Genomic DNA, 24202 nt, shown 5'->3' with positions numbered 1-24202 from the left:
GAGGAACCCCTTAACGGAAAGGCAAACAGAAACCACAGGTTTCCGTTTGCATTACCATTGCTTGCAATGGTAATGCTTCCGTTGGTTATGGTTTCCGTTTGTCACCATTGTGTAAGGTTTCCGTTCGTTTTCACTGAATCAATAGCGCAGTTGTCAATGGTAGGTCAGAGGCGTAAATGCCTGAAGAAAGAGCATGTCTCATTTTTTTTTTTTAATTGATGGGAGGCGGTTTTTGACGCGCTTTCCGCAGCAAAAACAGCGCCAAAAGACTTTGTGTAAACTAAACCTAACAGTTTGCGATTCTTTTTTTTTTATTCGAAATTCAGACCGTCATGATCTATAATGCTCAATACAATTTACTTAAAGAATGTCATTAAAATGGTAACCAACCAAGCTATTTTTTGTAAATAAAAAAAATTGTTTTCCAAATTTTCCTTAACTGGTGTGTCCACCTTCACAACCAATATTGCTTCAGTACACCGAACATAAGGCAGTAGTCTTTATTAAAAATCTAACAATTTGTGTCTACAGCTCTTATGCAGATCTATGTGTTTCCATGGTAACGGACTGCAATCAAGCTCCAGGTAGTCATATTTCCCCTCCATCTGTCCATACCTTTTACTAATGTACATTTTGTCAGAAAGAAAGTAGAAGGGGACAAATAGAAGGGAGTATGACTGCAGGATCCAACTACGCAGGGCTTTTTTGGTCTCTATTACTATGGAGATGCATAGGAGCTGTAAACACAAGTGGTAGGCTATTTATAAAAATGATTTTATTCATTTTTATTTTAGATGCATTGGAGCTATGAAACAAATAAAATTGTTTGCGAGGTTGAAGCCTTTAAATTCTCAGCACTAAGATAGTTGGTTGTATAGGACCATGAGCAGTATGTGGCGATGCTTAGACCTTCTTTTTCTGGTTCATAACAACCTCAGGTTACAGGCACAAATTGCATAATTTGATGCGTAAAATTTGCATCAAACCCACAGGTAATTCTGCAAGTACAATCCGCTCTTAATATTTTTAAGATGCAGATTTTCAATCTTGATGTGGAAACAGGTGCAGAATTTATGCTGCGGATTTTGGTGCATTATTTTTTTAGAAACTTGTCATTCAATTCTGAGACGGAAACGCAACATAAATTGACATGCTGAGGATTTTAAAATCCGCACCGCAGGTAAATTTACATATGGAAAAATTCTGCAATATGTAGATGAGATTACTAATCCATGGTTCAAATATGCAGGTGGCCATAGCCCCCTGTATTGTCTGTGCAGTATATTAAAATATATACAGCAATGTTAGGGCTTATTCACAACAACGGCCGTCACATGAACGCATGTATTTCATTGGGGCTGTTCACACGGCCGTTGTTGCAACATGTCCTATTTTCTTCTGTTTTCACGGATCCCTCCATAGACTGAAGTCTATGGGGATCTGTGAAAACGGGTCCCACACGGGTGAAACTCGGATGTGAAAAACTGCTGTTTTTCATGTCCGAGTTTCCCCACGTTCATATGGATAAGCCCTTAGTGTTTCGTTATTTCGTTGACTGAGCACAGAGACTCCGTTTTTTTGACCAGAGGTTTACTTTTTCACATCATTCGTGTATGTGAACTCAAGGTTTGGGGGCGAAAGTTGGACTGTGGTCACGTCAGTCTAATGATCCCAGACCTAGACCATTGACTCTTCAGACCCTACAAAAAAAGTCTAAATTCTTAGAGATAATAAAATAAGAAGTAGCCGTCATATATGGAGTCTTTTATGTGCCTCGTCATGTTCTGTAATTGGTGGAGGTCTGGGGAGACACGCGGCACAGGTACTACTCCTCTACCGCCAGATACTGGGATCTGGAAACATCTGCTTGAATTTGCTGAGAGTTTGACAATGCACTAATTGAATTAGTCTTTTTCCGGGGTTGCCGGCTCCACTAATTGAATTTGAATCAGCCGTGTGTTTATCTGCGTGTATTAGAAATGAGAAAAGCTTAAACCTCTGGGAGCAGCTCGACTCTCAGATATGACCGATCAAGTGTACTGTGCTGCTCTCTAATGGTCCTCCGCAGTATTACCGGATCTCAGGGGAAAATGAATGCCTTGATTATTTTTTCATATACAGTAACGCAATACAGTGATCTCATGTTTTTATCTAATTCTTTTATTATTGCCAGTAAAGTTTTGTCAACTACGGTTTTTTGCCCCCCTTTTTATACAGGCATGATCAGCGCTGTGAATGGGAGCAGTAAAAAGCCAATTGTGAGCACTCCGCTACTTCTGACTCAATATTTTATTTCTGCAGAGCGGCTGCAAACATATGGTCGACCCTGCGGTCGAGAATGGGCATCTTAAATTATCATGTTTTTAGCTTTTCATTTAAAAATGTTGTTGCGCAACCTTTTTGAGTAGTACGGTATATATTTCGGTTATCTGAATGTACATGTTAGCCCAGATACACAGTAAAATAACAAATATATTGGACATCACTTAGGATACCCTGTGGCATCATCAACTGGGGTTTCCTAGATGATTAGGGCAGTCTTGGGTCCTAGAAGGATCCAGATAACTGCCGAATAATATTGAAGGGGTTGTCCGGGATTTTAAAAAAAATAAAAAATACAAAAAGAACCATTACTGACTTGTTCAATCCCCTCCAGCGCTGCTGCTCTGATGGCCCTCACCGGTCTTTGTTGACTTGTACCGCAGTGATGATGTGCCGTTCATGCACGTTACCGCTTCAACCAATCACTGGCCTCAGCAGTTTTGTGACATTCTTGCTAGCATTACCGCTGAGGCCAGTTATTGGCTGCAGTGGTCACATGCATGAACAGCACAACATCGCTGCAGGGAATTTGACAAAGACCGTCAGGAACCACCGAAGCAGCAGAGCTGGAGTGGTAGGGGTGTGAACAGGTGGGTATTTTTTTTTTTGCCAACCTTTCTTCTCTAAGCAAATTTTATTTTTTAAATCCCGGACAACCTATTTAATGTCTAACATTAGCGTAGATATATATAGTAGATCTTAGGCTATGTTCATACCACATTTGTGCCTTATGTGAGAATCTGTATACTTTTTATTATTTCTGTTAAAATGAATGTCACAAAAAGGATGCAATTGCACAGCGTTTGCATCCATTTGATTACACTGGTGTCGTTCTTAAATGGGAAGTTACTTTTTAGATCTAAATGTATACTGTACAAATATATACCTATAAATAAGTTTGAATTGCTTCTACCGTTGATTTCCATTACAAAAATTTTATACTTAAAAATAATAGTTGATTTTCTGAAAATACAGTCCCTTTATGTTAAACATTTATTTTACATTTTTGGTGGCATTTCTTTTTTAATCCATTCTAAAAAGAACTTAAATGTTGGAGTTCTCACACTGGTCACTAAGCTTTCACAATAGACTGACCCTTCCTGTTCTGTGGAGATCACTTCTCAGCACTAATCTTATTATTCTCAGAGGCAGCATTACAATGAAAGGTAACACCACTATTTCTCTATTATACATCTGAAGACGGATAACACAGAATCCACCAGCAACAATAGGTGATGGGAACAGCTCCCCTCTTCCTGCACAGTGACCTCTGCACCTATCACAGAGCATGCCCACAACACTCTCCCATAGTAGTCAATGGGTCAGCTCCAGACTCCAGTTTAAGGGCATGACCACACGTGGCGGATTTCCTCCGCAACTGTCCGCATCAATGCCGCACAGAATCTGCGTTGCAGATTCTGCTGCGGATCTGCACAAAATGTGCAGAAAATTGATGCGGACTGGCCGCTGCGGACTGCAGGAAAAGTGCTTCCCTTCTCCCTATTCAGTGCAGGATAGAGAGAAGGGACAGCACTTTCCCTAGTGAAAGTCAAAGAAATTCATACTTACCGCCCATTGTCTTGGTGACGCGTCCCTCTTTCGGCATCCAGCCCGACCTCCCTGGATGACGCTCCAGTCCATGTGACCGCTGCAGCCTGTGCTTGGCCTGTGATTGGCTGCAGCCGTCACTTACACTGAAACGTCATCCTGGGAGGCCGGACTGGAGACAGACGCAGGGAGTTCTCGGTAAGTATGAACTTATATATTTTTTTGCAGATACATGTATATTGAGATCGGTAGTCACTGTCCCGGGTGCAGAAACAGTTACTGCCGATCGCGTAACTCTTTCAGCACCCTGGACAGTGACTATTTACAGACGTCTCCTAGCAACGCTCCCGTCATTACGGGAGCCCCATTGACTTCCTCAGTCTGGCTGTAGACCTAGAAATACATAGGTCCAGCCAGAATGAAGAAATGTCATGGTAGTAAAAACAATACGCTCCGCAGCACACATAAGATCTGCGGACTTCATTGCGGAATTTTGACTCTCCATTGAAGTCAATGGAGAAATTCCGCCATGAGTCCGCAACCAGTCCGCCACTGCTCCGCAACAGACAGAGCATGCTGCGGACACCAAATTCCGCTCCGCAGCCTATGCTCCGCAGCGGAATTTTACGCCTAGTCTAAACGAACACTGCTAAATTAAAGTGTAAGTCAATGGACAAACGGCACCGCTGCGGATTAACGCTGCGGAGTGTCCGCAGCGGAATTTCAGTGAAATTCCGCCACGTGTGAACCCGCCCTAATATGTCGATGTGGCTGCTGTAAAACAAACCTCTAAACTTCTGTTCATTGAGCAGGAAGGTAGCTCAGGCAAGATAGCTGCCATTATAATCATGTACAATAAAATATTGGTAAGGCTTTATTCACATCTGCGTTGGGACTCCGTTCATGGGTTCCGTCTGAGCTTTCCTTCAGGGAAACCCATGAACGGAATCCAAACTTAAACAAACGAAAAGCATAGGTTTCCGTTTGCATCACCATTGATTTCAATGGTGACAGATCCGGTGAAAATGGTTTCTGTTGTTCACCATTGTGTAAGGGTTCTGTAGTTTTTACGGAATGAATAGCGCAGTCGACTACAGTATTGATTCCGTCAAAACGGCGGAACCCTTAAACAACGGTGACAAACGGAAACCGTTTGCACCGGATCTGTCAATCAGTAAATCCCCTATAAGGCTGGGTTCACACTGTGACGTTTTTGTTGCCTTTTTTTAGTTTTGGTTGATGAACACCCATTAAAAAAACATGAAAGTTTATCTACCAAAACAAAAAAACGCACAGTACGAACCAAGCTAAAGGCTAGATTCACACACACACACACACACACACACACACACACACACACACACACACACACACACACACTTACACACACTTTTTTTTACCAGAGATACTACGTCCAGATATTACTTTAAAGTCTGTAGTAAAGTGTAAGAGAGCCTCCCTGCACAGCATTTGGTTTGTGGTGTTGGTGACATTTAAAAAAAAAAAATGCTGCATTCTCTGTAATGGTGTTTTTCATTGACATTTTTTTCCATAAGCTTCTGTATAGGACTTCGAAAAACCAGGAAAAATACATGTACAAAATTAGACTAAATAATAAACACCATTGAAAAAGCATGAAGCGCATGCCATTTTTACATACGTTTTAAGAAGCTGAAAAAAAGTGTGTATGATTATATATACTCTCCGCATTGACATGTGTTCCTTTACAAAAGATAGCCCGTATTCTTATGTATATTGTACCAACTGACTAAAGGCTGCCGCCTATGTGTTAAGGTGCCCGTATACATTAAACACAACTTGGCCAAACTCATTATCAGCCGACTACCTAATGAGTAAGGGGTCCACCCAACTCTCCCCCGACAGCAGATGTTGGGGCAAAGATGAATCGGACATGTTCAATTTCAACATGCCCAATCCTTTGTTCCCATGGAAGATAGATGCCAGAGATTTCGGCGTGCCTGTTTATGGGGGTGTCGCAAGAATTAAGTGTTAGTCGAAAGAGCTTTCGGCCGACAATTACTTAATGTTTATGACCAGTTTAGCGAAAGACGACTTTAAAAATAATTGGACATGTCGTTTTCTTTGAAATCTCCTACCTCTTTGTGAGTATGGTAACTTTGAGGTTCTGCTGTAGTGTTCAGATTCACATTGGCCAGGTTGTTCTGTAAATTAAACACTGACAGCTACCCCGAGGGATGCAGCCAAAGTATTTATGATGATGTGCTGATTACACAAAATACACTGCAAGCACAAAACAGCTGCAGAGAACAAACCTCTTCAAATGAATACAATTAGGACGAGCACCCTCATTGTTTGTAGTGGTGAAAGTACAATACCGCATGCTAATGAAGAACTGCTCGACTTTCTAAGAACGTCTGGTCTTCATACACGCTTTACATATGCTTAGTGCCCTGCCACTGTGTGCAACAGAATACCTGCATACAAATGCATTGAGGGATGGTTTTTTTCAGGACTGGCATTTCATACGCCGCTCTTAATAAGCAATTCGCTGGAGTAAGATACAATACATTTATTAAGGGACTCCGCTTAATAAATGTTTCGCATCTTTGAGCTGCCCATGCGCCAGATTGTGGCGTAACGACTGCAGCCATGCGGCATCCATTCCCCCCATTGAACAGCTCACTTCTATGCTCCTCTTCTCCACACAAGGCGTCCCTGAGTGCTGCGCCCCATACACCGTCCCTGTGTGTTGCGCCCCATACACCGTCCCTGAGTGCTGCGCCCCATACACCGTCCCTGAGTGCTGCGCCCCATACACCGTCCCTGAGTGCTGCGCCCCATACACCGTCCCTGAGTGCTGCGCCCCATACACCGTCCCTGAGTGCTGCGCCCCATACACCGTCCCTGAGTGCTGCGCCCCATACACCGTCCCTGAGTGCTGCGCCCCATACACCGTCCCTGAGTGCTGCGCCCCATACACCGTCCCTGAGTGCTGCGCCCCATACACCGTCCCCGAGCGCTGCGTCCCATACTAGGGATGCACAATGCATCGAAACTTAGATACTTAGCTGTGCGGCTGCACAGCTCAGTATAGTAACACATGAATGTATGAGAGCGGGGCTGCGGCCGTGTAATACAGTCATTGCCCCGCTCCGGATTCCTGACAAGTGCGCGGGGTAAGGATGATGCAATGTGGCCGGCGCTGCACTAATGATTGCCGGCACTGAAGACAGAACATGGTGGGCGCACTACAAAACACCCCCATGTTCTGTCCTCAGTGCCTGAACCGCCGCTTATTATAGTGAAGCGCCGGCCGCATCACCTCATGCTGACCGCGCACGCACTTCCTGTCAGGAGCGGGGCAATGACTGTAATACACAGCCGCAGCTCCGCTGGCGGGGATCAAAGAAACCTCTCATCTCCACCGTTATTCCCGTGAATGCTGCGATCACAGCGGACTGCAGCATTCAGGGGAAAATGAGAAGGGGGGATGCCCCATGGATCGCGTCACAGGGAATTCCTGTGACGCGATTGAGGGACATACCATATATGGGCAGACAGCTCAGGGTCCATTGAAGGACCCCAGGGCTGTCTTACCATATTTCCTGTTGTTAGGGCATACTTAGTACACAGGCAGTTAGGACATACCTATCAGTACACAGGCTTATGTACTGTAATATAGATATATACCAGTATATTAAAGTTTAAAAAATAAAGTAAAAACAATGTAATGTTAAATTAAAAAAAATACACATACACCTTTTTTTACAATAAACATTAAAATAAGTCTCAATACATAAAATACATATTCAGTATTGGCACGGCCGTAATAACCTTCGCAACAAATTTTTTTTGCATCATTTACGATGTGTACGCTGTAAAAAAATAAAATAAAAACTGCTTTCTATCACTTATTGTGGGGCACGAGGTGCGATGATGAATTTAACCTCCATGTGCCTCACATTAATAGTAATGAACCTCATCATGTACCTCACACAGTAACCCATTATGACTGAGAAACATGATGGGGTTAATTACTATTAATGTGAGGCACGTGGAGGTTAAATTCATCATCACACCTCGCGCCTCAAATCAGAAAACTGAAGAACTTTTTTTTTATTACTGTTGGCAAAGTATCTAATTGGTATCGAAATCGCAATACTAAACTAAGTATCGGTATCGAAGTCCAAATTCTGGTATCGTGAGATCCTTATCCCATACACCGTCCTGAGTGATGCGTCCCATACACAATCCTAAATATTGCTTGGCATCAGTACCATGTATGAGTCACGGCATGCGGAGAGACTCGGAGGAGAGAAGCGAAGAGTAGCAATAAGGAAGAATAGTCTGACAGGGAGAGAAGGGGGGTAAGGGGCCCGGCATGTCGTTTTCGGACCACAGAGTAGATTTTCGCCATGATTTCGGACAGTTTTCTGGCATAAATGATAGTGGTAGCCCCACCACTTTTGATAAACCACGCCGCCAAGTTGTGTGTTTGGTGTAAAATGCCCTAATGCGACGTTTAGTCCTTTTTCTACTTTTCTACGCCAGAAAACTAGAGTAGAAAGGTTGATCCCCCATTGTATCTATGTTCCTGGGGGATGTGGTTTGCTTTAAAGCTGTCTATGGTCTACAGTAGTAGGAACTACTATGTTTGCACAGACAGGGAGTTACTATGTGGGCACTGGCTGGTTAGTGTGTGGGCACATAGGAATATGGCTGGCTTCATGCCTATATAGAGATGTCAGAGTTGTACTTATCTAGTGAAGATAGTGGCTGACAACAAACCATTTATCTGCACCCGTTAGATGCTGGTGTTACAGTATAAAGACGGGTTTTCGATACCGAAGAGAAACATGCCCCTAAAACGATTTTAGAAATCTTGGAGACCATTTAAAGAGGCTCTGTCACCACATTATAAGTGCCCTATTTCCTATAGAAGGAGATTGGCGCTATAATGTAGGTGACAGTAATGCTTTTTATTTAGAAAAACGATCTATTTTAAACCACTTTATGAGCAATTTTTAGCTCTATGCCAATGAGTTTCTTAATGCCCAAGTGACCAATCAGCGTCATACACTTCTCTCCATTCATTTACACTGCACTAGCGATATAGCTATATCGTTATGTGCAGTCACTTACACACACACTAACATTACTGTAGTGTCCTGATAATGAATATACATCACTACCAGCCTGGACGTGATGTTTACTCAGAATCCTGACCACTTCTGAATCTTTTCTGTGAGATTCCAGCAAAGCAAGCGTAATCTCGTTTGAAATGACAGGTTACATCGTAATCTCGCGAGATTACGTTTGCCTTGCTGTAAATCTCACAGAGACGCTACAGACGTGTCAGTAGTCTGAATACACATCACGTCCAGGCTGGTAGTGATGTATATTCATTATCAGGACACTACAGTAATGTTAGTGTGTGTGTGTATGAGGCTGCACATAACTAGATCACTAGTGCAGGGTAAATTAATGGAGAGAAGTGTATGACGCTGATTGGTCACTGATTGGTCAGCGTCATACACTCCTTTGTACAATGCCCACTTGGTCTAAAGTAAAAACACGCCCACTTGGGCATTAGGAAACTCATTAGCATAAAGCTAAAAATCGCTCATAAGGTGGTTTAAAATAGATTGTTTTTCTAAATAAAAAGCATTACTGTCATCTACATTATAGTGCATTCCCCCCCCCCACAAAATTGCAAGCGCAAATTGACTACGGCGTGTGACCCTTCCTTTTAGTGAAAAACCAGTTTAATCTGAGGTTTGTAAGAAAGGGGGAGGGATGGCAGACCTGCAACACATATAGAAGATTTTCTTCTATATTTTTCACTGTCTTGGTTGCAATATGAGATGGGACATTAAAGGGAATGTGTCGCTAGAAATTATTATTTTATTTTTTTTCAGTTAAACAATTAGTCTTTGAGTGATTACACATTGTTTAAATTTTTTTTATTTTTTTCACAAGTCAGGAAATATTATAAATTAGATTCTAACTTCGCTTCGTTGAACATGTGGCCGGAAGTCGTCATCTTACTGTCCGGCAGCGGCTTCCGGTCCACATGAAAATGGCGCCGGATTTCGCTCTACGAACGAGCTTAGTTTTGGTCTGTGTGGGAGCGGCGCATGCACCGTTCCCACACAGACGGCGTATTCACTATGGTGCTGTATGTGCCGTATTCCATGTCTGTATGTGTCGTTAATCGACACATACAGAGATTGAAAAAAAAAATGGCAGCCCCCATAGAGAAGTAAAAGTAAGAACACAGTAAAAAGTTTAAAGTCACAACACTAATAAATACAATTTTTGTTTATATTTTATTAAAAGCAATTGGATAAAAAAAAAAAATTATGACACCTTCTCTTTAAAGAGGCTCTGTCACCAGATTTTGCAACCCCTATCTGCTATTGCAGCAGATCGGCGCTGCAATGTAGATTACAGTAACGTTTTTATTTTTAAAAAACAAGCATTTTTAGCCAAGTTATGACCATTTTTGTATTTATGCAAATGAGGCTTGCAAAAGTCCAAGTGGGCGTGTTTAAAGTAAAAGTCCAACTGGGCGTGTATTATGTGCGTACATCGGGGCGTTTTTACTACTTTTACTAGCTGGGCGTTCTGGCGAGAAGTATCATCCACTTCTCTTCAGAACGCCCAGCTTCTGGCAGTGCAGACACAGCGTGTTCTCGAGAGATCACGCTGTGTCGTCACTCACAGGTCCTGCATCGTGTCAGACGAGCGAGGACACATCGGCACCAGAGGCTACAGTTGATTCTGCAGCAGCATCGGCGTTTGCAGGTAAGTCGATGTAGCTACTTACCTGCAAACGCTGATGCTGCTGCAGAATTAACTGTAGCCGATGTGGCCGACACGATGCAGGACCTGGGGCAGGAAGTGAGTGACGTCACAGCGTAATCTCTCGAGAACACGCTGTGTGTCTGTGCACTGCCAGAAGCTGGGCGTTCTGAAGAGAAGTGGATGATACTTCTCGTCAGAACGCCCAGCTAGTAAAAGTAGTAAAAACGCCCCGATGTACGCACATAATACACGCCCACTTGTACTTTTACTTTAAACACGCCCACTTGGACTTTTGCAAGCCTCATTTGCATAAATACAAAAATGGTCATAACTTGGCCAAAAATGCTCGTTTTTTAAAAATAAAAACGTTACTGTAATCTACATTGCAGCGCCTATCTGCTGCAATAGCAGATAGGGGTTGCAAAATCTGGTCACAGAGCCTCTTTAACTGGTTGCCGACACAGGACGAGTATGCTCGTCCTGAGCAGCGAGCACTTCGCGCATTAGGACGAGCATACTCGTCCTGTGTGACAGCCGTCTGTGCCGTCTCTGTGTGTGCGATCGAGAGCGGGGCAACGGCTGTAATACACAGCCACGGCCCCGCTCTGACAGCGGAGAGGAGAGAAACATCTTCTCTCCGCTGTTAACCCTTTGAACGCCGCGATGACAGCTGATCGCGGCGTTCAAGGAGGGGGGACTGCACATTGATCGCGTCACAGAAAATAACTGTGACGCGATCAAAGCCCACAACTCGTATGGCCAGACAGCCCAGGGTCCAGTGAAGGACCCCAGGGCTGTCTGAACATATTTCCTGTTGTTAGGGCATACTGAGGTATGTCCTAACAACTGCCTGTGTACGATCAGTAACAGGCTAATGTACTGGCATATAGATCTATGCCAGTACATTACAGTTACAAAATAAAAATCAAAATGATAAATCCCTTTATGGGATTAAAAAAAAAAGTTAAATGAATGTAAAAAAAAAATAATGGTAAATAAATAAATAAAAAGTAAATAAAATACACAGAAATACACATTTTTTATAATAAATCAACTTTTTAAAATATAAGTCCCAAAACATGAAATAATATAGACATATTTGGTATCGCCACGACCGTAACAACCTGTACAACAAATGTATACCATTATTTATGATGATCGGTGTATTGTGTAAAAAAATAAATATTAAAACTGCTGCACAACTGCTTTTTTTCTGCATTTTAATCTATTTAAAAATTTATAGAAATTAAACGATAATGTATTTGTACCAAAAAATGGTACGTACATAAAGTACAACTCGTCCCGCAAAAAACAAAGTCTCATACAACTACGTCGTACAAAAAATAAAAGCGTTATGAGCGTCGGGATGCAAAGAGGGAAATATAAAAAAAATTGCTCTGTCCTCAAGGCTAAAATTGGCCGTGTCCTTAAGGGGTTAAGGAAGAAATTACTGGAATTATTTTGTGTGTGTATTTTTGTTCCTTATAGGCTTTGCTCACGCCAGTGTCAATGCTTCATGACAGCGATGCTGGAGTTAGTCAAAGCCCAATGAACCCTATAGAATTTAATGGGGTTGCTAGGGTCCCGGTATTATTGGCAGCAGAAATAGCGCTGTAGATTGTGTTATTCTTGCTGTCAAAAATACCGGAAAGGCGGGCAGAAATCCAGATTAAACCCCCAAACAGTAGTGTGAACACAGCCTAATACACTGCTGAAATATCTGCACGTCACGTTATGGTGTCCCCAGGACATAATATTGCTGGTTCATATATGTGCAGGCCTGTTCTAATATAAATTAATAGTCCCCGTTCCTGCTTGCAATGCGGATCCATCTTCAGAGAAAAGCTGTTTTGCGTCAGCCTGGGCCTGTAAATCCATTTAAAGACAACAGGCTGGCATAAATGGCATCTGTACTCCGATGACAGGACAGCAGCTACAATATGGAGAATTATATAAGTTATTATGTAGGGATAGTTTCTGATAACATCTCATTACGGTTTATTCACACGGCACGGTCAAGTCGTGGTTTATTGCCACGATGACCGCGTAATTTAAGTGAAATTCCGCAGTTTTGCTGAGATTTTGCAAGAACTATAGATTTTGCCACGATTTTGTGGTAACCGCAGCATTTTTCCAGGGCAGTTTACAAACAAGACTCCATCCATCACGTTTTTTTGCAATATGTTTTATCCTCCACCCTGGGAAACGTCGCCTATGGGCTATTAGGGCATGTGTTTAATGTATACATCCTAAAAAGCTCATGACATACATTAAATGGATGCCTGTAACAGGTGCCATAAAGTGTCATCCGTCACCTATAGGTACTTATATTAAAAGCCATATACTGCATGCTATACTTTTTGTTTACTTGACTACGTTGTATGGACTAGACACATTTTTGACCTCCATTGGGCCAATATCACCATATGGCAACGGTTTGCGTTTACGCCGGGAGCTTTCCTGGTGTACACACTAAACGTACATAACAAACGTGATAGGAACAGGGCCTTAAAGCTGCACTGTGATTGGTTGCTATGGGCAACAAGGCCAGGTTTGATAGATGAGGCCCAGTGTGTGCTAATTATAACCATAGTAAGCGTATAACTGCACACGGCATTTGTGCTTTCACATCGATCACGTCAACCCGCAAAAAATGGCGTCCCGAAACGCCGATAAAAAATTCCTACGCTGGTTGCATTTGTCAGTCGTGTTTTATAAAGTGCGGCGGAATATCCGGCTGCGTGATTAGTCAGTGCTGAACATGCGAGGATTACATATATCACAGTACACTTTGTAATAGCTCAATTTACATATAAACTAGCAAAATCACTGATGCCGACATCAAAGTAAATATCCTTCACCTAAAATTATATTTCCCCTCCGTAAAATGTCAACAGACTGCAGCACGGACCCTGAATTATTACCGAGTTAATTTTTACTAATCACAACGGTTACATATATTGAGGGTAATCCAGCGGCACGCTATTATCAAAGGTTATTACCTTATTACATGTTTCAATCACTCGAGACCATCTCTGATTTGTCGTCCTCCGATTGCTGACATCCATCCCATGTGGCAAACTGACTTCTGTGTAATCATCTCGCTTTAATCAATAGAATAATTGATAAACCAGATAAGATTTAAACTGATTAACTCCCGGCTATCCTCCCGGGAGGCTGGGACTCACTTAATTTTGACATGTGTGTTGTGTACCCCGCAGATGAGGAGCAGGCTGAATTATCTGTTTTTATTCGCTTAATGATGGGGAGGGTGTTAAAGTCAAGTGTTTAATTAACCCAGCAATGGGCTGCGCTGTCACTTACACATAGAGCTGATTGAAATATCTCACCGAGAATACTGAGCAGGAATTGTGATGTGGCACTGAGATGGAAGATTACTTTCTCAATGCATTTGCTGGGTCACTGCCCTGAATGTCTTGGTGAGGAAAATTCATTCACTTTAGGGGGGAAGAAATGAGCATTTAAATAAATGCTACCCTCTCTATTCTGAAAGTTAACTAAATTATACAGGATTTTTTTTTTTTTCCTCTCTCTCTCTAGAAATCTACACAAGCATCTTGCAGGCGATCAAGGAGCATCTCCGTAATGTATCTTATTATCCTGCTGCATTAGAAGCAGATTGATGGGGTCATCCTCTATTCCGGTTTACCCCAGGAATAATGCATTGCTTGCAGTAACTACAGTAGTTTATTATGGGGCTTTGATTTGCTCCTTTTTAGATATATTTACTTATGTAATATTTACGTTTTTAGTATATTTTGTGTATCATCTATATCTACAAAGGAGGGTGGTAAAGAGGATCTGTCATGGGAGAAGCACTCCATTTAATATGAAGTATAATATCCATTTAATATCAAGCCTTGATCTTGAGAAAATGATTGACCAATCATATGAATGTTCACATTGCGGTTAGTAAAGCTAGCTAATGAGAGGATAAAAGATGGTGATCTGGATACACACCGCGTCCCTATGACGAGATTGACATTTCCGGGACACAGTGTTGTCATGGGGACATTGGGGGCAGGGCAGATGCCAGCTGTAACGCCTGTCAATTTAGCTAAACATGAATATAGTAGTGAATTTTTGTATTTTGGGGGGGGGGGGGGGGATTTGGTAATTCTCTTTAAAAAGGAATGTTTCATTAGAAAATGACGTATTGTTTTATCTGTTAAAACAAAATTAAGGATTTGGCTCTGGCCACTGAGCCTCACAATAGACTGATCCTTCCTGTTCGGTAAAGATCACTTCTGAGCAGTCATCTCATTATCATCACGGTCAGGATGAGGGTATGTGCATACGCAAAATTAAAAAAACGTCTCAAAATACGGAGCTGTTTTCAGGGGAAAACAGCTCCTGATTTTCAGACGTTTTTTAAGCCACTCGTGATTTTCGCTTCTTTTTTTACGGACGTTTTTGGAGCTGTTTTTCTATGGAGTCAATGAAAACTGCTCCAAAAGTGGCCCAAGAAGTGACATGCACTTCTTTTTCACAGCCGTTTTTTTATGCGGCAAAAAATGGCCGAAAATAAGCCTTTTGAACATACCCTTACACTGACACCTCTATATTGATAACACAGGATCCACCATTGACAATAGGCGATGGACACTGCTCGCCTCCTATCCCTTCCTGCACAATGACCTCTGCACAGTTAACAGAGCGTCCCCATAGAAGTCAATGGGTCCCCTCCGGTTCCTATGGTCCATCTCTCTAAAGGTTGTCAACAGCAGCTCACAATCATGTAAAGGAAATAGAATAAAACAAAAAGAAATAAAAACTAATTAGAAAAAAAAATGTTTTACCATCTGGTTTTAACTAGTTGAAAAAATGTCCCTTTAAGTTTTTATCTCATGTTCTCCTCAGTGGTAACATGTTAGGCCTCGTTCACATCTGTGTTGGCCTCTATTGCAGAACCGGCTGAGAATACCAGAAACATAGCGCAGCGTATAGAATTAGACTAAATGCACCAAATTTATTACAGTGGCTCATGCTGGATTATAAATTCGACACATCTTTAGATACTTCGGGAAAAAGTTTGATATGTTTTTTTTTCTATTCATTGGCCCAATAATTACAAACCTAAAATCCATGCATAGGGTGGCAAAATTTTCAATGGTGGAAAAATGTATGTAGATCAGATAAAACATGTCTGATGAAAACTTTAATCATCAGTCGTATTAGTTTTGCCATTTGTATGTCGTTCCGTAACACAATGGATGATAAATATAGTGTGATAATGTGGGCATGAAATGCAGTTTTTCCAATTGAAATAGATGTTTTTGAGGATTTCAGCCTCCGTATTTTTAGCCGTTTTTCGGGCGTTTACGGCCCGAAAAATGGCTGAAAATAGGCCGTGTGAAAATACCCTTAGATATCGGCACCCTATTTAGGATCCGTACTACGCAGAACTGGTAGAAATCACAAATATTATCTATGTAACCCAATCGCAAGATTTGCAAGAGCTGGGGACAAATGGAAGTCTGTATAACTGCAGGATCAGACTACAAAGGACTTGTTTGTAGTCTGTAAGCATGGAGACACATAGATCTGCATAGGAGCTGTAGACCCAAAACGGTAGGAGATTTTTAATGAAGACTATTTGCAAAGTGGCTTTATTTCATTATGACTTATTAAATAGCACTATAGACTTGTCCTGATATTTTCCAGAGGTCAAAATTTGTTGGCTAAGGACATCTTTAAACTTCAGATCCATATACATCTGTGTATTCACCTGCCCAAAATGAAAGTGTCTCTGGAAATTGTTTTCAAATGTTGGCAACTGTGCAAATACATCAGAGCGGTTTTATTTTTCAGTGTATGATACTTTCCAATTACAGAACAACGTTGCCCTGGTAGTAAATGCCCTGCTCCATTACTGACATTTTAATGAAATGACTGTGAAAGTGCGATTCCTGCCAATGTCCAGGAAGTATTGTCTGGTGCAACTTGATGCCATGACTTTAACTGTTCTTGGCAACGGCAGCTGTGATGACAGCAAACAAGGAGCTTTAGCTTAAACATAGGGTGCCACTTAGCAGCAGGGCAATAAATCCGATCTCTGGGCCATATAATACATGCTGTGTAGTTTTGCTTTGTGCAGATCTTTGTAATGGGAAATAAGAGGACTATGGATTACTTCAGAGAACTAAACCACCTCATCTCGTAAAAGAACTGCTAATATCCTTCACACATATGTAGAGACAGATACTTTACTGGACTTGGCTGCCGGTCGTTTAGTTGAAGGACACTACAGTCCGGCCCTCACCAGCTTGAATTGGCTGCGTACAGGGAGCAATAGATTGTAACTACGCAGCAAATGGAGAAAAGACTTTAGGCTTAGTGTCCCTTTAAACGTTTTCATCCATTTCCTTATGTTGTATTCTTATGTCATTTTAGTATCTTGTTAATGTAATTGAAGGGTGTTCATGTAAGAAAAATATTTCCAAAAACAAAAGGTAAACCCTAAAGGGGGTTTTACACTGGCCGTTTATCGGGCAAATGATCGTTCATAGAACGCTCATTGCTGATCGTTGCCCTGTGTAAACAGGGCAGCGATCAGCAGATGAACGAACAAATGATCATCTCCTGATCGTATCAATTTATTAAAAAAAGTTAAATATTATCGTTGTCAGCAGCACATCTCCCTGTGTAAACCGGGAGATGCGCTGACGACATGATAATAATGTATGTGGACGAATGATTGGAGTAACGAGCGCTCGTCCCCATCCATAGTTCTGTGTGACAGGAGCAAACAAGCGCTGATCAATGATGTCTCGTTGATCGGCACTCGCTGCGTCGGCCAAAATTGGCCGATGTAATAGGGCCTTAAGGAAATATACATTAGATAGCTGATTCTACTGCCCCCCTTCCATTCCCAAACATTATTAAGAAGGGAAGAAGACGTTGCCAGACACCGCTGGCAGCCGCTTATCTCCTGGGGAAACAAAGGATCTTTCATCTTGAAATACAGCATGCCGGATTGGACAATTCCACAGATATCGGTTTGGCCATCTTTATGGAGGACCTGTCAGCTCTCCTAATAAATCTGTTTTAGTAAATACTTGTATTCCCCATAAAATAACAATTCTGCCGTTCCTCTGTTATTCCTCTTGAATAAATTGACACCTGGGTGTTAATGTTCCCTTTGTCAAAGAGTTGTGTGGCTACACAGTCTCACTGTCGGCACTGATTGGACAGTGTCAGTCTGTGTAGGGACACACCTCCAACTTGCATTTCTAGGAGGAATAAACAGAGGAATGGCACAACTTAGAGTTCTAAGAAAAGATGCTCCAGAATTATTTCATGAGGAATAGAATTTTTTTTTTCTAAAACCGACATGTCAGGAGAGCAGACATGTCCTCTCTTAGAAATAAATGACTTTAAATAATGCTCAAGCGACTTTTTTTTTTTTGTTTTTTTTTGCACTGTACTGTTTCTCTTCTATCCCTCCTGGAGATGCGGTAATAAATCGGTGACTTGTCATCACTATTCCACTTGTCAATAGGGTGCATCCCAACACCGTCTGACTCGGGCGTCATTGTTTGGACACTAAGGCTAGGTTCACATCATATTTTCCAATGAAAAGAAAATTGGATGTCAAACAGGATGTATACTGTAGCATCCTGTTGCTATAGACTTGCATTGTAAAGAAGAAAAGTTCCGTCAGGATCCAGTTGTTTTACATGACCGAAAATAAGACTGTCTCCGTTTGCCCTAAAAAAAAGAAAACCGGATCCTGACGGAAACAAGACAAGACTGATACTTTTGGCACATGACAGAGAACCCCATTCAAACCAATGGATCTGTTAAACCTAAAAAAAAAAAAACAGACTTTTCAACAGGATAGCCAAACATGATGTGAACTTCGCCTACGTCCACATCAGCGTTCTGTTTTCCGTTCTGTTCTTGTATTTTTTTTATATCATTAACAATGGTGCAGACTGTGCCGTTCTTGCTGTAAAAAATACCGGAAACCCCGACGAAATAATGCAGCCCAAGTATAGTATACCATACATTCAATGACATATACATATGCATTTATTAATTAAAGAACATTAGCCTATGAGTTGTCATCTTGACCTCCCACCTCTGGTGTCACTATTGGTTCAACAAACTGGTCCTGGATGAGGCAGGGTTAGCAGTGCACAGGCGATAGACTTTCTCTGGGCTCGTACATAGCTCTGCTCTACAGTCCCGGGAGAGTCGATTAAAGCGTAAACCATTTGGCCGTGGACCCCAAAACTTCTGACATGTTACTATGACATGTCAGAAGTTTGTTGAAACAGGTACCCCCTTTGATGGGCTATTCTCATCCTACGCATTTATAGCATATCCACAGGCTATAAATGCGTGATTGGTGCAGGTCCCACCTCTGCGCTTCTTGCATGGCTCTATCCATAACGTCCATAGACTTTAATGGCAAGGGCTGCAGAAGAGTCTATGTGAAGCAAAGAATGGGATCACAGGACCCCTGTTCTCCTGATATGTGAAGGTCCCGAACCTATTACACATTTATGGCATATGCTATTTAGGCATTTCTTGATTTATATCTGTTTTGGTAAACTGGATAACTTATATGGCTATGTTTATAGCTCCCATTGGGACTGTCATCTAGCTCTCCAAGACCTCTAAACAGCCGATTGATTAATTTTGCAAGCAATTAAAGTATATACCATTGCATGAACAGGCAGATTTGCTGTCCTTAAAGAGGCTCTGTCACCAGATTCTCAAATCCCTATCTCCTATTGCATGTGATCGGCGCTGCAATGTAGAGAACAGTAAGGTTTTTTTTTGGTTTTTTTAAACTTTCATTTTTGGCCAAGTTATGAGCTATTTTATATATATATGCAAATGAGGTTTGAAATGGACAACTGGGCGTTTTTTTTTTCGTTATGTCCAACTGGGCGTGTATTGTGTTTTTAACTGGGCGTGTTTACGTGTATGACGCTGACCAATCAGTGACCAGTCAGCATCATACACTCATCTCCATTGATTTACACAGCACATAGTGTTCTTACTAGAACGATGTGCAGCCACATACACAAGTGTCCTGATAATTAATACACATGACCATCCAGCCTGGACGTCATGTGTATTCAGAATCCTGACACTTCTGAATCTTTTCTGTGAGATTCCAGCAAGTGAAACTAAATCTTGTTTACCTCCGTAATCTCGCGAGATTTCGTTTCCCTTGCTAGAAATCTCAAAGAAAAGAGTCAGAAGTGTCAGGATTCTGAATACACATGACGTCCAGGCTGGATGATCATGTGTATTCATTATCAGGACACTTACATAGTTTGTACGGTTGAAAAAAGACACATGTCCATCAACTTGATTAACGTTAATCTCTGTTTATGTGGCTGCACATCGCTGCTGTGTAAACGAATGGAGAGGAGTGTATGATGCTGACTGGTCACTGATTGGTCAGCGTCATACACGTAAACACGCCCAGTTAAAAACACAATACACGCCCAGTTGGACATAATGAAAAAAAAATGCCCAGTTGCCCATTTCAAACCTCATTTGCATATATATAAAATAGCTCATAACTTGGGCAAAAATGAACGTTTTAAAAAAAAACAAAAAAACATTGCTGTTATCTACATTGCAGCGCCGATCACATGCAATAGGAGATAGGGATTTGAGAATCTGGTGACAGAGCCTCTTTAAGTCTGAGAAAACTCTCCCTGCAGAAACTGGAATGATTGTCATATTTGTTCCAGATAGATGAGGAGAATTTAAGGACTTGTTTCTGTGTGCGTCTATCTATATATATATATATATATATATATATATATATATATATATATATATATATATATAAAATACCACACACACAATGGCCACTTTATTAGAAACATCGGCCCTTTCACGATTGAAGCTTCCTGATATGGAAATTAAACAAGTGACCCCGAAGGATGAATACACATTAGAATAAGAAAATCGAGCAAGCTGAGCGACTTCGAACGAGGAATGGTCGTCGGTGCTAGACGAGCTGGGGGCCAGTAGTTAAAAAATACTGTGTGTTTTTCTCGTGCAACGGTGTAGACAGTATGGAGAGAATAGTGTGATTGAGGCTTAACATCCAGCGAAAGGGGATCCTGTTCACATAAACTACTCGTTGACAAATAAGGTCAGAGGGGGATGTCAAGAATCGTTCTGAGGAACAGGCGGTGCACAGACAAGCAAAAGGCAGCCAAATAAAGTGCTGGAACTCCAACTAACGTGTCTGAACGCACAACTCGTCGTTCCTTAGCACGGATGAGCTATTACAACAGACTATCAGTTCGAGTGCCATTGCTGCTTAAGGGACAAGAGTGCAAAAATTGGATAATTGAGCTGTAAAGGATCTGCCAGACACAGCTTGTGTGTCGAGGCCCGTGGTTAATCAGTCTGCACCTGCTCCTAGGTCTGATAGAGTGACTCGATCTGCTACCACTCTGGCTGGTAGGCTCAGGAGTGGGAGAGCCTATCACAGCCTGGCCAGACGGTTCTAGCTCCCGCCCTCGGTCTATTTATACCTTCATTTCCTGCTTGTCTTTGCCTGTGATTCTTTCCTGTTTCCTGGCTCTGCTGCTCCTGCTATTATTATTGACCTTGCTTCATTTTGACCCTGGCTTTACTGACTACGCTTCTGCTCTGCGTTTGGTACCTCGTACACTCCTGGTTTGACTCGGCTCGTTCACTACTCCTGTTGCTCACGGTGTTGCCGTGGGAACTGCCCCATTTCCCTTAGCTTCTGTGTACCCCTGTCTGTTTGTCTGTCGTACACATATTGAGCGTAGGGACTGTCGCCCAGCTGTACGCCGTCGCCTAGGACGGGCCGTGCAAGTAGACAGGGACTGAGTGGCGGGTAGATTAGGGCTCACCTGTCTGTCTCCCTACCCCGTCATTACATGAGCAGTGGAAAAAAACATTGCCTGGTAAGAAGAATCCAGATTTCTCTTGCACCATGCGGATGGGAAGGTGAGAATTTGGCACAAGCAGAATGAATCGATGAACCCTTCCTGTCAGGTGTGAACAGTTCAGGCTGGTGGAGGTGGAGTAATGGCGTGTGACGGACCAAGTTCATCCCTTCATGGCAGCTGTTTACCCTATGGTAGAAAGACACTTTAGCGGCAACTGCGAGAATCTACCCTGTACATATGAGCCAATATTCCTGGAGAACGATTTCAACACCTAGCGGAATCTATGCCACAACGAATTGCTACGATTCTGAAGGTCGGAAGAGGTGTTCTCAGATTCTTACACTTGCCCATTTTTCCTGTTTTCAATCATTAACTTCAATAACTGACCACTTGCTGCTTAAGGGTATATTCAGACGTTGCGTTTGAGGTGCAGTTAAAACTGCATGCTTTTGTACTGCGATTTGATGCATCGCTAAACGTAGTTTCAGTAAAAATGCACTCCACCTATCAGTATTCTAATGGGATCAGTGTATATTCTTGTGGTGTTTATAGGGGGGGCTTTAAAGTATAATATATGAAGTTGTTAATTCCATAGAGGAAAGATTAAATCAGACTTTATACAAAGTACTCCTTTATCCATTACCTATACAGTTTATATTGTTATAAATGTAAGTTACCCCCCCCCCCCCCAACAGGCACAGAAAGTAAATTATATTAACGAACTCAGAAAAACAGGTTTTAAATATTAAATAGTGAAAATTAAAATTGTTATTTTAAATGAGATCAGTATTTCCAGAGTCCTTTAAGGAATGTCTTATTAATCACATTTCTGGGAGTAAACAGTTTTTTTTTTGCCTGTTTCTTACAACTTTTTCACCCTCGGTTATTAGTCATAGTAACCAGATAAATAAATAATGGCATTTTGTAAGGAGTTAATTTAAGTTGTATATTAGAGACGGTCTTTAAATAAAAGTAATTAGAATCTTTCGTCCACCAAGCTTTTTTATTCATCATTGAAACAAATCTGCAGATGAAGCCGTTGCTGGAGAAAGCTTTTGTTGATTATTTATAACTTGTAACAATTAATTGTACTATTTGGATACGGTGGAGAACAATCATGATAATTAGCGCACAGATACAGGAGCCAATGGCTACCAGATCACAAATCATTTTTAGTACAGTTCAGAAAGTGAAAGTCTACCTCCATGGCATTAAATGAAAGAAAGGGAATCTCATTTTATATAATTACCTGCACATAAATTCTCATAATTATTCCCCTAATTGTTTTATTTTTCATAATATAACAGTTTTGAATGCGTTTTCTACAGTTAGTCCAGGATTTTTCTAATTTTGTTACTTGTGTTCATACTGTCCTCATTAGAGAAAAACGTACTAGGAAAATCCATGTACATATAAAAAATAAACCAAAAAGACAACAATACATAATTTTTTTATTTTTTTTTTATAATTCCTAGTTTCTTAAAAAAAAAAAAAAAAAAAGTCTAAAGGAAATCTGATTTGCACCATTGTCCCAATAAGAAAATGTATCTGATCTGCATAAAAGTTTGTCTTTGTAAGGCCTTATGCACACGGGATATATTCTCCCTTAGGCCCTGTTTACATCACGTTTAGGCCCTACGTTTAGTATGTAATTCCGACGTACAAGCTAAACATGTCTATAGAGCTTCATTAGCTGGACGGAGGCCAATAGAGTATACTCAGTCTGGTTGGTATACCTTTTTAGTTTTTTTGTGTTTTTTTTAGATATGGCGTAGCCTAGGAGACTACGCTATTGCATACAACAGGATGCTGCAAAAAAGTATACTGCGCTGTATATGGTTTTTAACATGGGTGACATGCCACTGTATAGCCTGCGCCAAAGGCATCCGTTAAACGTTTATATCAAGAGTTGTTTAATAGCTTTTCTTGACGTATATGTTAACGCATGTCAAAATAGCCTCATGGGTAACTAATGGTGGCATCTGTCACCCATTGGCTATTATCGCATCTGTTTAACGCTTACATCATGAAAAGGTCATAAAAGTACAATAAACGGATGCCATAAGGGTCTATGGGTGACAAATGCCACTGTTAGGCATTTGTTAAAGCCTACGTTTAAAGTATAGCGGGAGCTTCTTCCGCACCCTTTTTGTTTTTCTGTTGGACCCATGTGAAATCCAACAGGAAAAAATACTCTATGAAATTGGAGACATACTGAGGTACAGTAAAGGGTCCAATGCACCTCTATGGGTGCACTATTATAGCTCTGCACAACATAAAACCGTAATACTGCAGTGTGCTTGAGATCTTCTATTATAGGAGCATATAGAAATTGATGGGAATAATAGGTCACCCTATACAACACACTGATGTAAACATAGTTCTAATTATAGCAAATATTCAGCATGTCAAATTAGAGAAAAGATAAAAATCTTAAGGCCTTGAGTTATGGGGCTGTAACGTAGTATTTACTGATGTCTATGGAGCCCTACTGAACAACCATGTGCTTAGGGCCTGTTCACATCAGCGTTGGCTTTCCGTTGAGGGGTTCCGTCTGAGCTTTCCGTCGGGAGAACCCCTCAACGGAAATTCAAATGGAAACCTTAGCTTCCGTTTGC

General features: G+C 41.4%; 1 protein-coding gene across 12 annotated transcripts in view; it reads left to right on the top strand.

Moving 5' to 3' along the window:
• The window catches only part of BTRC (beta-transducin repeat containing E3 ubiquitin protein ligase), a 182209-nt gene that overhangs the window by 32467 nt on the left and 125540 nt on the right, over positions 1-24202 (top strand). The window contains exon 5 of one of the 12 annotated variants that reach the window (XM_075841043.1): positions 2218-2258. The exons of the other annotated variants lie outside the window; for them this stretch is intronic. Within the exon in view, the coding sequence (XP_075697158.1) occupies positions 2220-2258 (39 nt within the window). The 5' untranslated portion in view covers positions 2218-2219. The remainder of the gene's footprint in view (positions 1-2217; positions 2259-24202) is intronic. 12 annotated transcript variants of the gene reach the window in all.

This window comes from Rhinoderma darwinii, chromosome 11 (assembly GCF_050947455.1).
Source record: "Rhinoderma darwinii isolate aRhiDar2 chromosome 11, aRhiDar2.hap1, whole genome shotgun sequence".
NCBI classification, from domain to species: domain Eukaryota; kingdom Metazoa; phylum Chordata; class Amphibia; order Anura; family Rhinodermatidae; genus Rhinoderma; species Rhinoderma darwinii.
Note: the sequence above shows the minus strand (reverse complement) of the source record. Positions and strands in the feature narration are given on the sequence as shown.